Source organism: Tamandua tetradactyla, chromosome 16 (assembly GCF_023851605.1).
Source record: "Tamandua tetradactyla isolate mTamTet1 chromosome 16, mTamTet1.pri, whole genome shotgun sequence".
Taxonomy (NCBI): domain Eukaryota; kingdom Metazoa; phylum Chordata; class Mammalia; order Pilosa; family Myrmecophagidae; genus Tamandua; species Tamandua tetradactyla.
In genome coordinates, this window is record NC_135342.1 from 33,619,406 (window position 1) to 33,633,158 (window position 13,753).

The 13,753-nt window shown below is 61.9% G+C and overlaps 1 protein-coding gene across 3 annotated transcripts; it reads right to left on the reverse strand.

Moving 5' to 3' along the window:
• Positions 1–418: 418 nt before the first annotated feature.
• On the reverse strand, positions 419–12,654 carry LRP3 (LDL receptor related protein 3). 3 transcript variants are annotated; one of them, XM_077132237.1, is made up of 8 exons: positions 12,569–12,654; positions 10,518–10,565; positions 5,360–5,498; positions 4,613–4,669; positions 3,840–4,054; positions 2,231–3,344; positions 1,216–1,348; positions 419–1,061 (listed from the first exon to the last, which is right to left on the reverse strand). In XM_077132237.1, the coding sequence occupies exons 1-8, from the start codon at positions 12,639–12,641 to the stop codon at positions 489–491; spliced, it is 2,352 nt and encodes a 783-aa protein (XP_076988352.1). In that variant the 5' UTR covers positions 12,642–12,654; the 3' UTR covers positions 419–488. The 3 variants fall into 3 exon arrangements, with proteins under 3 accessions (XP_076988352.1, XP_076988354.1, XP_076988353.1); XM_077132239.1 differs by lacking the exon at positions 12,569–12,654 and adding an exon at positions 11,753–12,082; XM_077132238.1 differs by lacking the exon at positions 4,613–4,669.
• Between the last annotated feature and the right edge of the window lie 1,099 nt (positions 12,655–13,753).

Genomic DNA, 13,753 nt, shown 5'->3' on the forward strand with positions numbered 1-13,753 from the left:
TGGGCAGGCCTATGCCAACATCACAGGCATGAGGATGGAGCAGCCCTGTCCCTAGCCCGGCTCCTCAGGGGCTCTGCTGGAAAGGAGAGCGGGAGGGCCCGGTGCGGATGGATGCTCATGGGTGGATCAGGCCTCCCCGTGGTTCCTGGGAGGGCCTCTGGAGCTACAATAGGAAAGACTCCGCAAAGTCCCATCTGGCCCTGCTGCCTCTCTGGTGGGTCAGGGGGTGGGGGTGAGGGTGGAAAGGGGTAGCAGTGAGACTACAGAGGCCCACACTGGGAAGCCTGCAGAGGAGCTCATCGCCACCACTGGTTCCTGCCCAGTCCCCCACAGCCCCCACCTACCAGACCCACCCAGCCAGCTGCCTGGGCCCAGGCCTTGTGGGGTGGCCTCTCTGTAAGAAAGAAGGACACGGAGGCCGGGTAGAAACAACTGTGTATTCCCTGGTTACAAAGCGGGGCTGTGGCAGTCACCAGCATGTCCAAGGGTCAGCAGACCAGCAGGGCTTCATCGTCACTGGCCTCCAACGTGGGGGAGCAAGGTGGCGGAGGGCTCCTGCAGACACCTACCGGCTCCGGTGGGTGGGGGTCTAGAGTGTCGCTGGCAGTGGGGCCAGTGGACTGGGGGTCTTGGGCAGAGCAGGGGTCCCGGGATGTGTCCCCCAAGGCCAGGCTGCCCACCAAAGGGCCACAACAGGCCTTCCTGTCCTTGTCTCCAGCCCTGTGCTCCTGGTCCCGCAAGCCCAGGGGCAGCGGCACTGAAGGTCCCCCTTCAGGCGCATGGCTGGGGACGCCGGGAGGGCCCTCGCCTGCTGCCCTGGGGCTGCCTATGTCCGTAGAGGGTACCGGGGCGTCCGGAGCGGGCTGGAGGAGCCCGTCGCCCAGCACCGTCTGCGAAGTGCGCGCGGCGGTCAGCAGCGGGATCTGGCCGCGCGGCGCCCGCGGCCGGTGGAAGAGCCGGTTCCAGAGGCGGCCCAGGCGGCGGCGGGAGGGCCCCCGGCGGGAGGCGTGCCGGCGCATCTGTCGCCGCATGGCGGTGCGCAAGTTCTGTAGCACCGAGGCCTGGAGGGTGGGGGTGGTGGCAGGGGCGCACTGTGCGGGGTCCATCCCAACTCCACCGCCGGCGGCCCCCAGACCCACCCTACCCCGCCCAGGCCTTGCCGGCCCCCTCCTCCGCCCCGGCGCCAGCCTGCGTCCGGGCCCTGCGGGGCCTCACCTGGGATGCACTGTAGACGGGGAAGTCCTCCACGGGTGGGATGAGGCCCTGCGCAATGAGCTGGCCGTAGGATGGGGGCGCCTCCCGTCGCACAAACTCAGCCTCCAGGCGCGTCATCTGGGTCTCGAAGGCCCTGCAAGCGAGGGGTGCAAAGGGGTCATGCCGGGGCTGGCCAGGACCCCGCCCGACCCCCTCTCACAGGGTCCTGCCTGGGGTTCAGCAGTATCCCCCACTTCCGACCGTCGCCCAGACCCCACTGTGCACGAAAGAAGTCCACGCCGGTTGGCCCGAGCCCCCATTCACAAGTCCGGAGCCCTGGGAACAGTGAACCTGGGGCCTCTTATCAGGGAAACGGAAAACTAACATACCCATGTCCATTTCACAATTTCATTTTAAAAACTAGGAACACCCCACACGTCAAACTCTGTGGCTCAAGGAAAAATTCCTGCTGGTCTAGTACAAGATCCTCTCTGATAACCCCCAGGCAATAGTTGGTCTAGCTAAAATCTCAGTCAGGCTTGGGTTGGATTCCCAGGGCCTGCCCATGCAAACAAACAAAAAATCTCAATCAGGATGCACGAGTGGTTCAGTGGTAGAATGTTCGCCTTCCGTGCAGGAGACCCGGTTCGATTTCCGAACCATGCACCCCCTCCCCCACCCCCACCCCCAAAATTAAGCCTCATTCAAAATTGTTAGAAGCAGAACCAGCACAAAATCCATATAAACCTACTACAAAAAATAACAATAACGACAATAATAATTATAAAAGAGGAAAAGGAGGGAGCCTTGCCAGAAAGTGGATGAAAATCGAGAAAAAGAGAAAGAGAGAGGGAGAGACAGAAAAAGAGACAGATCTGTGATGAAAAAGTTAAAGAGAAAGAAGCTAAGTCCCTACGGCCAGGTGCGGAGACATCCCGCCGCTGCCCGCCAGCTCCCTAAGCCCCGCCCTTGAGCCCGCCCACGTGGGCCCCGCCCCCCGAGCCCTCTCACAGGGCTCCGCCCAGACACTGTCCACCTGTACTCCTGCGTGCGCAGCGAGTAGAGCTTGAAGGCGCAGCCCAGCGCGATGACCAGCAGCAGGCCGCACACAAGGCTGCCGATGAGCGCGGCGGTGATGACCTTGCGGGGCACGGCGGCCAGGCAGCCGTGCTCATCGCTGCCGTCCTGGCAATCCTCCTGGCCGTCGCAGCGCCACGTCTCAAAGATGCACAGATTGGTCCCGCAGTGGAAGGTGCCCGGCTGGCAGGAAAAGCAGTTCTTCTCGTCGGCGCCGTCGGGGCAGCTCTTCTGGTTGTTGCAGCGGTCGGCGGGCGCGTAGCACAGGCCGCTGCCGCCCTCGCAGGGGTACTGGTCCGGCGGGCAGGCGGGGCAACCCTGCTCGTCCCGGCCGCTGGCGCAGTGCCACCAGCCATCACAGCGCTGGGGCTCCGAGAAGCAGCCCTGGTCCCCTGCGTCGCCCCCGTTGCCGCCGCCGCTGCCGCACGGCTGCTCCCAGGGCAGGCAGTAGCCCTTCACCTGGTAGGTGGCGTTGAAGCCGTGTCCGGCGCTGCGGGCGCGGGCGTGGTAGGCCACGGTGAGGCGGCCCTGGGCGGCCTCGAGGCTCACAGGCCGGTGGTTGCTGCGGTAGGACAGCGTCTGCAGCAGGCGGTCGCCGCGCTCTCCCAGGCCTTCGTACACCTGCACGTAGTCGTCGTAACCCAGCCGCAGCTCCAGCTGCAGCAGCACGCGGCGCGGGTCCTGCGTGTCCACCAGCCACGTGCAGTGAAGGTCCGAAGGCCCCCGGGCCGCCCCGAACAGGTCGGGGGAGGCGAAGGAGCCGTAGAAGCTGCCCAACCGCCGGCCGCAAGCCAGGTCCGGGCAGCCGGCCTCGTCGGAGCCATCGCCGCAGTCCTGCGAGCCATCACAGCGCCTCTCGGCAGGCAGGCAGCGCGTGGAGCGCGCCCCACTGCAGGGGAAGGTGCCTCCGGGACACAGGCTGCCTGGGGACTCCGAGGCAGGCACGGAGCAGTTGCCCTCGTCTGAGCCGTCCCCACACTCGTCCATGCTGTTGCACCGCCACGGGCCTGGCAGGCATTTGCCATTGTCACAGAGGAACTCATCTGCCTGGCAAGAAGCCTGGCCCAACTTCCCTGGGGGGTGAAGAGTGCAGGGGAGACAGTGAGTGGGAAGCAGAGCCTCCCTCCAGTGTGGGAACGTGGGACCAAAGGCAGTTGGGTATCCCTGTCCCAGCAGGGTGTCTGGCTCAGCCCGGTGCATTGAAAGCAGTGCCCAGAAAGGCTGGCTCTAAAGAGAAGCCCCTCCCTTCTCCACGTGTACCTGAGCCGCAGAGACCCTTGGAATGCTGGGGTGGCAGAATGCTGGTGGATAAAGAATGAGTCCCCTGGTCTAGCCAAGTTGGTTAGTGGGGTCTGTAACAAACCCCAGTGACCTCAAGAGGTTCTGTGGGAGCATCCAGTGACAGGAGTGGGACCAGTCCTGTCCCTCTGTTCTCCCACTGATGGAGTTGGCCATGGGGCAAGGGGGAGGGGAGTGGGGAGGACTTGCACGGAGCCCCAAGAGACCACGTCCATGCACTGTGCTCTGTGAAACGGGCCATCCTCCCCACCCCCTGATGCTGGGACCACCTCGGATGTATGAGAGCCGGAAGCCCTGGGCCTGGCCGGAGCTGGAGGTGTCTGAGTGGAAGAAGATCCAGACGTGGTCCCGGGCAGAGATGAAGACGGGCGGGATGGCGGAGCCGCAGAGCCGGAGGGCCTCCTGGCGGGGCAGGGCCGCTGGGCCCAGCATGACCCAGTCCAGGGAACACTGGTGGGACTCTTCCACGTCAAAGTTGCGAAAGCTGAAGGGGTGGAGAGGATGGCCAGGGAGTAGGGTTAGGGCTGGGCTGATGGCAAGGATGACCCACCCACACCCACCTCACTGCCCTGGCCTCTCATCTCCCACATTCACCTGACTCCCTCACTTCCGGACACCTGGAGGGACCCCCTCGCCCCCAACCATGGACAGCATCTGTCACATTCAGCTCTGTAGCCACTCTGTGCATGCCTCACCTTGTCCCTTCTGCCTTCCATCAGTATCTCCAGCCCCAAGCCAAAAATGAAGGGAGGAGACCTAAGGGCCCAGCTCCTTCTCACCAGTACATAGGTACATGTGCTCAGGGTGGCACCAGGCCCGGGGCTGGCCTACGCTGCCACTGGGTGACACCATGTCACCTGGGGAGAAGGACTGACCCTGGACCAGGCCATGGTGGGGGAAGACAGGCTATGGGGCCATGGAGAGCCACTCTCATACACTCTCTCATTCAAAGCTCCACCCAGTTGCCTCACTGGCCCTCTTCTAGAGATGGGGAACTGAGGCACAGCACCCAGGACAGACTCTGTTCATGTCCATTATGTACCTGGGCTTTGGCACCCTGGAGTAGCCGAGGGACCTTTGGGTGTTGGCATCTGGGTAGCTAAGGCAGAGAGAACCCACAGTGACTTCCTGGCCAGATATCTCCCACTCAAGGCCAGGGGTTCCAACCCCTCAGTTCCACTTTCTACAGGTCCCAAGGTTCGCTATGGCTTGAGCACCAGGACTCCTGCTTGGCTCCCTCCCCTCCCCAAAGCACCCCAGGGCTCCTTGGGTAAGCCCTGTTCTGGGCTCAGTACCAGCCTGGCCTCAAGTCACCCCTGAAGGACAGAGAGGACACTTCTGCCACCTCAGAGGCAGATGGATCAGGGTCACCGGTTCCCAGGGCCTACACCCCCTTGCTGGCAAGACTGAAGTGACTGACAGTCCCTGCACCCCTTAAGAGAGGCTCAGGGCAGTATGAGGCTCAGGTTCAGGCAACTAGTCCCACAAAGGATGCCCACAGAGACCTGGGGAGCTGGCACACTCCTATGTTTACCCATGCTCACATGCACTCACTTGGGGATACACATGCATACAGCTCACATATGCTCACATATACATCTGCTCACACATGTGCTCTTTGCAGTTGTTCAGACATGCACTCACATGCTCACACTCAAATCTGCTCACAAATGTACTCTCTGCACCTGCCCATATGTGCACATGCACATACAAAATCACACACAGGTGCTCACACCCACATGTGCAGGCCCAACCCAGAGCCCCTCACATCCTCCCGGACACCCCTTACCTGATGGTGATCATGTCCCCACGGTCGCCCTGGATGTACCAGCTGCAGTTGGTGCCCGGTGGGTAGTTGAGGGGCCAGGCTGGGCTGTAGATAACCCCACGCCGCTCTGTGTGTGGCTCCAGCTTCCCGCTGCAGGCAGCTGTGGGAGAGGAGGCTGAGAATTGTCAGACCCACCCCACTTCCAGACATAGGCCTCCCAGAGGGGCAGCTCAAGGACAACCAAGGATGGTCATGACCAAGGACAAGACCACCACTGCTCATGGCTCCATACAAGTGGTATGTGTGGAGGGGCAAGGAGGACCCATCTGCACCTGGAGCAACTACAGTCCACTCCCCTCCTCAATGCACCAAGAGCCTACATCCTTACCCCTTCCCCCAGCAGGGCTGGGAGTCAACCCACCAACAACTCCCTTTGCAATCTACACCTCCAAGACGCATCCTCTCGGTCTTGGGAGCTCCAGCTCAGTGGAGGATTCTGAACCCACCAGCGTGTCAGTCCTGCTCTGGAAACCCTGCTACCACCCCTGCCTGCCCTCCCTGGGGTCTGCCAAGTGCAGACTCAGCCTCAGGGGGGGAAGGGTACACAGGCCCTCCAGTAAGACAACCAACGCCCTGTGACTCTGCAGGCTGCAGGTGGGAGAACCAACTCGGCAGGACCACAAACCAGGCCCAAAGGAAGGGGAATCTTTGAGAGGGGCCAGAGAGGCAGGCCTGGCCTGTACACTCCTTGTGTGGCATCTGAGTTTTATCCTTGCATAAATGGGAAGCTGCTAGAGGCAAATGTCATAACCAGATGAGGGCATCTTGGCAGAAGCAGTGACTTGCCAAAGGCCACACAGCCAGATGCAGCAGAGTGGGGATTTGCCCTTGCCACTGGTGGGCTCACTGTGCCCCCACCACTGGCCCCAAGCCATGGGTATTTATGGAGTGCATGCCATAACACAGTGAGTGCAGAGCACCAGCCCACCAGCACCCATTTTACTACCCATTGCCCTCTTGTTCCCAGCTGGGCCTGCCGAGCTAAACCAGTCTGGGCAGCAGGACTCCTGCCAACCCCTTTGCAGCCACTTCAACCCTTCATCACACTGGTTCATCTGATCCTCACAGCACCCTCCGGCAAAGATAGGATCCATTTCACAGATGGAGAAACTGAGGCTCAGGGACGCAAGTGATGACCTTTTTCCCGAACCCATGGCTACCCTCTCCTCCCCTCCAACTGCCTGGCACCTTCCACTGTTGCCCTAGAAGCAACGTTTTCTCTGGCTCTGAACAAAATTCTCTGGGCCTCCCAACAGCACAGCTTTAGCATGAAGGAAAGCCCTCCGGGCACCTCCCACACTCCTAGGATGGATAAGGACAGAATTCTTTGAGGTGACCCCATCTCAGCTCTCCCATCTCAGAATCCTCCTGGTTCCTAGTTCCTCATGCCTCCATGCTCCTTCTTACCTCAGACTTTGCCCCTGGAGGGGTGTTCTTCTCACCCCCCACCCTCACCCCTTATCCTGTTCACCCTTCCCCACTCAGCTCAGCAGTCCCTTCCTCCAGGAAGCCCTCCCTGTGTTCCCTGATCGGGGTTGCAATTCTCGATTCTCGTCACCCCCCTACTCAACCCCTGCTGTAGCAGCAGCTATGTCTCCCTTTGTTCTGGGATTGTCTGAGTAAAGCCTTCCACGAGGGGCAGGGTTGAGCTGGCTCTGGCGGGATACAGTGTCCCTAGGACTGCTGCAATGCCTGACTCCTGGCTGGTGCTCAATAAACACGGGTCAATGAGTGGGCCGGCTAGTGCATGCCCCTGCTTGGAGCTGTGGGCTGAAACCCCTTCCAAGGGGGCCTGCCATAACCACGGAGGCCCCTGTGATCCAAAATTGGTGATCCCTGCCAACGGCTCAAAGAGCTCCAAAACAACTAGAACAGAGACGCCCACCTTCGACTAACTGCCTCGCTCAGCCCATCGGGTCACCCCCGGAGCCTCACCGCTGTGGGGCTGGTAAGGGGCAAGCTGGCCCCACTCCACCAGGTACCACCCAAGGTCCTGGAGCTCAGCCTCCCTGAGCCCAGTTCCTCACGTAGAAAATGGGAGCAACATGCTCTGCTCACAATCCAAGAGGGTAAAGACTAAACAAACGGGGCAGCATCTGGGGGCCAAGCTAGGTGCCGCCAGCCAGGCCTGGTTCACTGGGTGCAGACCGGGTAGGTGGGGGGTGCCCTAGAATGCATGGGGTTGCAAAACCCAGGAGGAGGTTCTCCTCCTAGAAGGGGCTCGGTGGGAGGGGCTCACAGGCAAGGAGGTCCTGGGGTGGCTGGGGCCGCATCTGTCCCCAACATCGAATCCCCAGAGCACGTCAGTTGGCAGCATCTCCAAGTCAGGAGGCCTGAGGTGTGGTGGGTAAGCTCAGCCCCAAGGACAGAGCCTAGAGCAGGACAGCGCCCTGTCAACACCTACCAGGGCCTAAGACCTTCCCTGGAGAATGGACAGGGACTTGCCCACCTTACCGGAACATTCAGTTTCTAACCCAGAAGGCTGAGGAAGAGCCAGGCTTCTCTGGCCTCCCATCAGGAACCACCTCCACCTTTTCTCTCTTGGCCAGAAATCTCCTTCCTCCTAAACCTCTGTGTGGCTCTTTTTATAGGGGTCAGGAGGCCTGTCTCTCCAGGCCAAGCCAGAAGCAAATGGCTGGACAGCTGCCCCTAACAGGCACACCCCAAAGGGCCCCAGGACAGCCCCAGAAAATCCACCCCAGGGGCAGCACTGTCACTCAGCGAACTGCTCTGGTGGTTTCTGCAGCTGGCAACCCGGCCTTGGGCAGAGTGGCTGTGGAGCAGGAGGGAGGCTGGGGTCTGTGTGAGGAGCTGGGAGCTCCAGTCAGGGGCTCCTACTCGATTCCACTAGGCTATGGGCCTGGAGGATGCCATCAGCTCAGGCAAGCAGCCCCCAGCCCTCTCTGAGAGGCAGGCCCGGCCCACCCCAGCACATGCCCCAGGCTGCGGCCCCTGGGGCCCACACTACCTGACACGCAGTTCCACACTGGGCCTCGGCTAGTCCCTCAGTAAAACGGAGTCAGTAGGTGTCACTCATCTCAGGGGGTGGCTGGGAAACGTGAGGAAGGCAGCAGTTCTGAGGTGGACATTTGTGTGATCGGGTGAGTGGGGTGGGGGGTCCACTGGGAATGCAGCGTGGGAAGTATGGGTCAAGACGGGGTGGTGTGACAACAGGCAGGCAGTGAGGAGGGCCAGGTGGATCGTGTGTGTTGGGGAAGGTCGAGCTGGGGATACTGACACAGGATGGAGAGTTTGGGGGGCCTCTGCAGGCAGTCAGGGAGGTCTGCCTGAACTTTAGCTGGGGTAACTTGTGTTCACCTTTGGCCCCTGGGCCAAGGTGGCCTGCTCAAGTGGGCAAGGGATGACTGTGCACTTTTAAACCAGTGTCCTTATTTCCCAGTCCAAAAAGTCATCAAATCCTCCTAAGAGGACACAAGCAAAGCCTAATGAAGCACAATTTGCGGATCTGATATCCAGAGGCAATCAATAATCTGGAAACCTAAGAGGTGTAAGCTGGTGACAGGGAACTGGGAATCCCACTGCAGCTGGGCACTCTGGGGACAGTGCCAGGTGAGCAGAGAACAGGCTGCAGACCCTGCCCAGGTCCCCCCCACCCCCACCCCTCCCCAAGCCAGTGGCTGTGTGGCAGAGCCCCGAGTCTGGGGAGCAGGAAGGCAGATCCCAGACCCAGTCAGTGCCTGATGTGTCTGGGCCAGGACTCGGGCTGAGCAGCAAAAACCTAAGCAGTCCTGGGCAGCCCCACCAGGCCTGAGAAGTGTCTGAACCCAGGGAGGGGTGGGAACCCAGCCTGGAGATGGTTTCTGATCCAGCCTCCTCCTTCATAGGAGGGATCACAGGGAAAACTTGACAAGGCAGAATCATGGAGCCTTGGGAGGGGCTGCCTCGGGCCACCAGAACTGGTCTCCACTTCCCTTAGCAAAGCCAGAGGGATCAGAGCTGGACTCCTGGAGAGCCAGAGCCCCAGACCACCCCTTAGGGCCACACGGAGTGGGTGCAGCTCACAACTCCAGGGGGCCAGGCACAGACATGTGGGGTGACATGGACCCTTCTAGGGCCTGGGATCTTGGCAGCTAAGGTCAGCCTGATACAAACTCAGAGGTATGTCTTTTTTTCCTGATTCTATGAGCAGTCCTTGCTCCTGAAGGACCACTCTCCTGGTCTAAGGCCAAAGCTACGACACCACTGGTCTGTCCTGGGGCTCAGGTTTGTAAACCGTGATACCCCACATACCATTCCCCCATCTCTCTACAAGTCCCAGGCACCCGACCCATGCTGAGCCAGTCAGCCTCCTCCTGGAAAGTGGGATGGGAGACCGGGCAGTTAGGTGTGGGGGCTGACATGCCAGGCAGGGCTGGGGGGCAGTCTTGGTGCTGGGCAAGGCCAGGCTCTGAGCAAACCTGAGCCAGCAGATGAGGCCGGGCTGCAGGGAGCTTGGCTGGTGTGCAGAGGTGACAGAGGAGCCAGCGAGAGCAGCTTCAACGGCCAGCAGTTGTAGGGGTGGGCCTGCTCCAATCTGGGCCCTGAGTAAAACTAGAAACCCCAGTTACCTCCTGCCCCACCAGGCAGCACAGCGGTCAACAAACAAGTCAGGGGTCCCCAGTTCTCCCCACCCCAAGAAGCCCTTTCTGGCTCTCTCCTGGTGGCACTGAAGGCCAGGGAAGCCTGCAAAGAGCATATGCCCCTGCTGACTTGGCTCCCCTCCTGCTCCCAACAGTCTTTGCTGTGCTTGGTTCTAAGCTGGAGCCCAGAGATTGCCTATTTGACCGGTAGGAAGCAAGGGCAGGTACCTCCTGGCCCTCAGGGAACCCCACCGCACAATCTGTCACTTGTGCAGGGCCCTTTACATGTGGCCTCACTTACTACTTGACCCCAGCCAGGCCTGGAGGTAAGTCCTGTAAATTCATGGCTTGTAAAGAAGAGGAAGCAGAGGCTCAGGGAGTTTATGCTTGCCAGAGTCAGTCAGCGATCAGCCGGCCCCCTTGTGACGCAGGCAAGATGCACCAGACAAAACGGAGATTGAACAGGGCCAGGTGACCTCAGGGGTGGAGCCAGGACCCAGAAGGGAGGAGGGGAGGAAGGAGAGAAGTATCAGACTTACCTAAGGCAGGCACCGCGCTGCTGAGCCTCCCAGTGAGAAAGAGATTGACTGTGGGAGATACAAAGAGGGGTCAGTGGTGGCAGTGGGGGCTGTGCTCTCGGGGGAGCCCTTTTGGGGACATGGCATGGAACTGCCCGAAACCAGTGCTGGCTCCCCTTCATCCCGCAAGACAAGGCCCAGAATGCTACAACAGGGACTCCAGCTGCCGTCCCTGGCCCTACTGGAATGGGCAGAGGTGAGGACCCTGGAAGGTCTCAGGGCCCACCCTTCATAGCCACAGCCCAGGGGCGTGGTGCACAGGCCTGGCTGACTCAGAGCCACTCCTGCTGCTCCTTGAGGGGACAACATGTTTCTGTCCAGTATAGGGGCCCTGGTCCAACCCTATTAGGGAAGTCAGCCCAAACTCCAGACCCAGCCTGCTAGGAAAGCTCCTGCCACCTTGAAGCACTTCCTCCCTCTGGGGGGCTATGCCAACCACCTCTCTCCCCAGCAGCCAGGGAGGGAAGGGGAGCAGTTCTTGCTACTCCTATTTTATAGGGAAGAGATCTGAAGCCCTGTAAGCAGTGGGGACACAGCAATCAGGGTAACACTGCCCTGAGTCCCAATTCCCTCTGATCAATGTGCCCTGCTGACCTTGGCAAAGGTGCAAAGAACTCACCCCTGCCCCCTCAAGAACCCCCTGACCATGGGATTACCCTATGCACCCACCTACTGCCCTCCTGCAGTGTCCTTGGGACCAAGGGGAGGATAGCATGGGGTGGGGTGGGTGGGAAGGCAAACTCAGCTTTCCAGGTGCTACGATGGCCACCTCCCCCAATTAAGGTTGCCAGGGCGGTGCAGGAGGGGTCAGCCCCCACCTGGCCAATAGCAGGGGCGTGTGTGTGTGCGTGTGTGTGTGTGTGTGTGTGTGTGTGTGCCCTGCTGCCTCACAGGACATCAGGCCCTGCTGGGCAGCGTCCATGCCACATCTCTTGGACAGTGAGGCTGTTGGGCCCAGTGGCAAAGGGAAAAAGGAAGCCATGGGCCTAGCTCAGCACCCTGCTCACCAGGGCCAGCCAGCACCCAGCAGCTCAGAGTCCAGTTACACTACCATTAGGTGTGTGTGTGTGTGTGTGTATGTGCTGGTGAGGTGAGACGTTCTGGGTGCCAGGTCCTGAGGTGGAGGGAGGTGCAGGGTACACCCCTTATTCAGACCAGCTCACTTAGCTGCCCAATCTCAGAACTCCAATTCTTACGGGTGGCAAAAGGGGTGCAGGTTAAAGCAGGCAGGTTTGTGTCTTAGTTCCTCATCTAAGTAGCTTCAGCAAACCCGTCCGGGTTACAGAGCCCTAGGCAGAGACACGACAGGATGAAACATGTCCCCTAATGACCCCAGCTCTGATAATGGCTCCCTCGTTTGTCGTGGTAAATAAAAGAGCCATGTGGTGGAGGATTTAACCCCTCCCCGCCGCCACGGGGCCCTGCAAAGGCGACAGGAGACCCTCGGCCCAAGTGCCAGGCCTGCTGGGCCTCCCCAAACACACCACCCCGGGCTGAACCGGCTGCCCCCGCCTCCCAGAAGACACAAAGGGAACCGGGGTCCCTCTCGCAGCGCCTCGTCCCTCCCAGCTCCCTGCGCCCCCTTCTCCAGGCCGGCGCCCACCTCCCACCCACCGCCCCGGCTCCCCGCAGGAAACAGTAGGTCTGAAGCGGCAGCCGGCCCGGGACCGGCGGACCTCGCCTTTGTGCGCAGCTCCGGACACCGACCGCGGCCACGAGCCCAACCGGGGTCCCCCGCGCGCGGCTCAGCCCGGGTCCTGTGGCGCTGTTCGGAGGCCGGCGGGAGCCGGGGCTCCGCTGCCAGAGCCCGGCCTACAGGGCGAGGTTCCAGGGTCCCAGGCCTCAAGCCCCCGGCCGACCGGAGTACCGGGGACGCTCGGGAAAGTGAGGGCCCACAGGCCCGAGGACCCGCCTCGCTGCGGCCTCCGCGCGTGAGCTCTCACAGGGGCCGGTGCGGAGCTGCGAAGAAGGACCGGAGCCCGCCCGCTCGCCCGCCGGCGCGACCCACTCACCCAGGCAGACGACGGCGAGCGGCGCCCGGGCACCCGGGGCCCACTCCGGCCCGGCGGCCACCCGCTTCTCCATGCCGGGGCGGGCCGCCCGCGCGCCGCCTCCTGCGCCCGGACTCGGGCTCCCGCGGCGGCTCGGGCGGCGGCTCTGTGCGGCGGCGGTGCAGGCCCGCAGCGCGCGCGGGGCCACATCGGCCGCGGCGTCACGGGCCCCGCGGGGGCTCCGCGGCGGCCGCCAGGGAGGACCCCCGCCCGCCGCTGCCCCCGCGCCCCGGGCGCCGCGCCGCCGCCGGCCTGAGCCCAGGGACCCCCGGCGCGCCCATGCCCCGCGGCGCGCAGCCCGCCCGGCCGGGTGCCGCCCGTAGCGCCTTGCACGGTCCGTCCGGCTCCCGCCCGGCCCCCTCCCGCAGCCCCGCGCCTGGAGGCCGCGCCGCGCAACCACGTGACGCGCCCGCCGAGCCGCAGTGGCACTGGCGCGGCGGGCGCAGGAGGCCGGGTTGGGTCGGGGGCGGGCGTCGCGCCTCCGGATGCTGGACAGCTCGGCTCAAGCCCCCTTGCGGGGCCCCGCACCTTCCCACCCCGCGTCCCAGACTTTTGAGAGCCACATGCCAGGGGTCCCGGTCAGCGCGGTCCCTCTCGGATACCGGCTGTTCCGAGGGCTGGGGAGGGCGGGGATCGGTAGCAAGTGGCAGAGGCTACACAGGGTTGCTCAGGGGACCTGAGGGCAGGGCTGAGCGTGTGGGTACAGGACTAAAGTCTATCCTGGGTATGAGGCATATCTGATCCTACCTGGCCTGTCCGGTCCCCCACGTTTGCCACATCCCAGTTACATGTCCAAGATGAATCCCCTTTGCAGAGCCGGGCCTTTGAAGGTACAGTGAGGGTCTGAGACCGAACCACTCCCTGACACCCCAAGCCCCCTCGGTCATTTTCACCGCGCTGGGGAATGGGTAGTGGATAGGCTGACTTTTCAGCTTTGAGGTCATTGTCAACCAAGGTGCTGGGACCGAAAGGAGGAAAAACCAGAAGCCACAGCAAGAAGGGTTGAGGCTTGCCAAGGCCACTCAGGACCAGGCAGGAGTCAGGCAGTCCCCACTCAAGCTCAAACAGCGTCCCTTAAGACTGAAGTGAAATTAGAGGTCCCTAAAAGACCCCCGACAAAGAGGCTGTGGTGTGGCCTGCCCTACT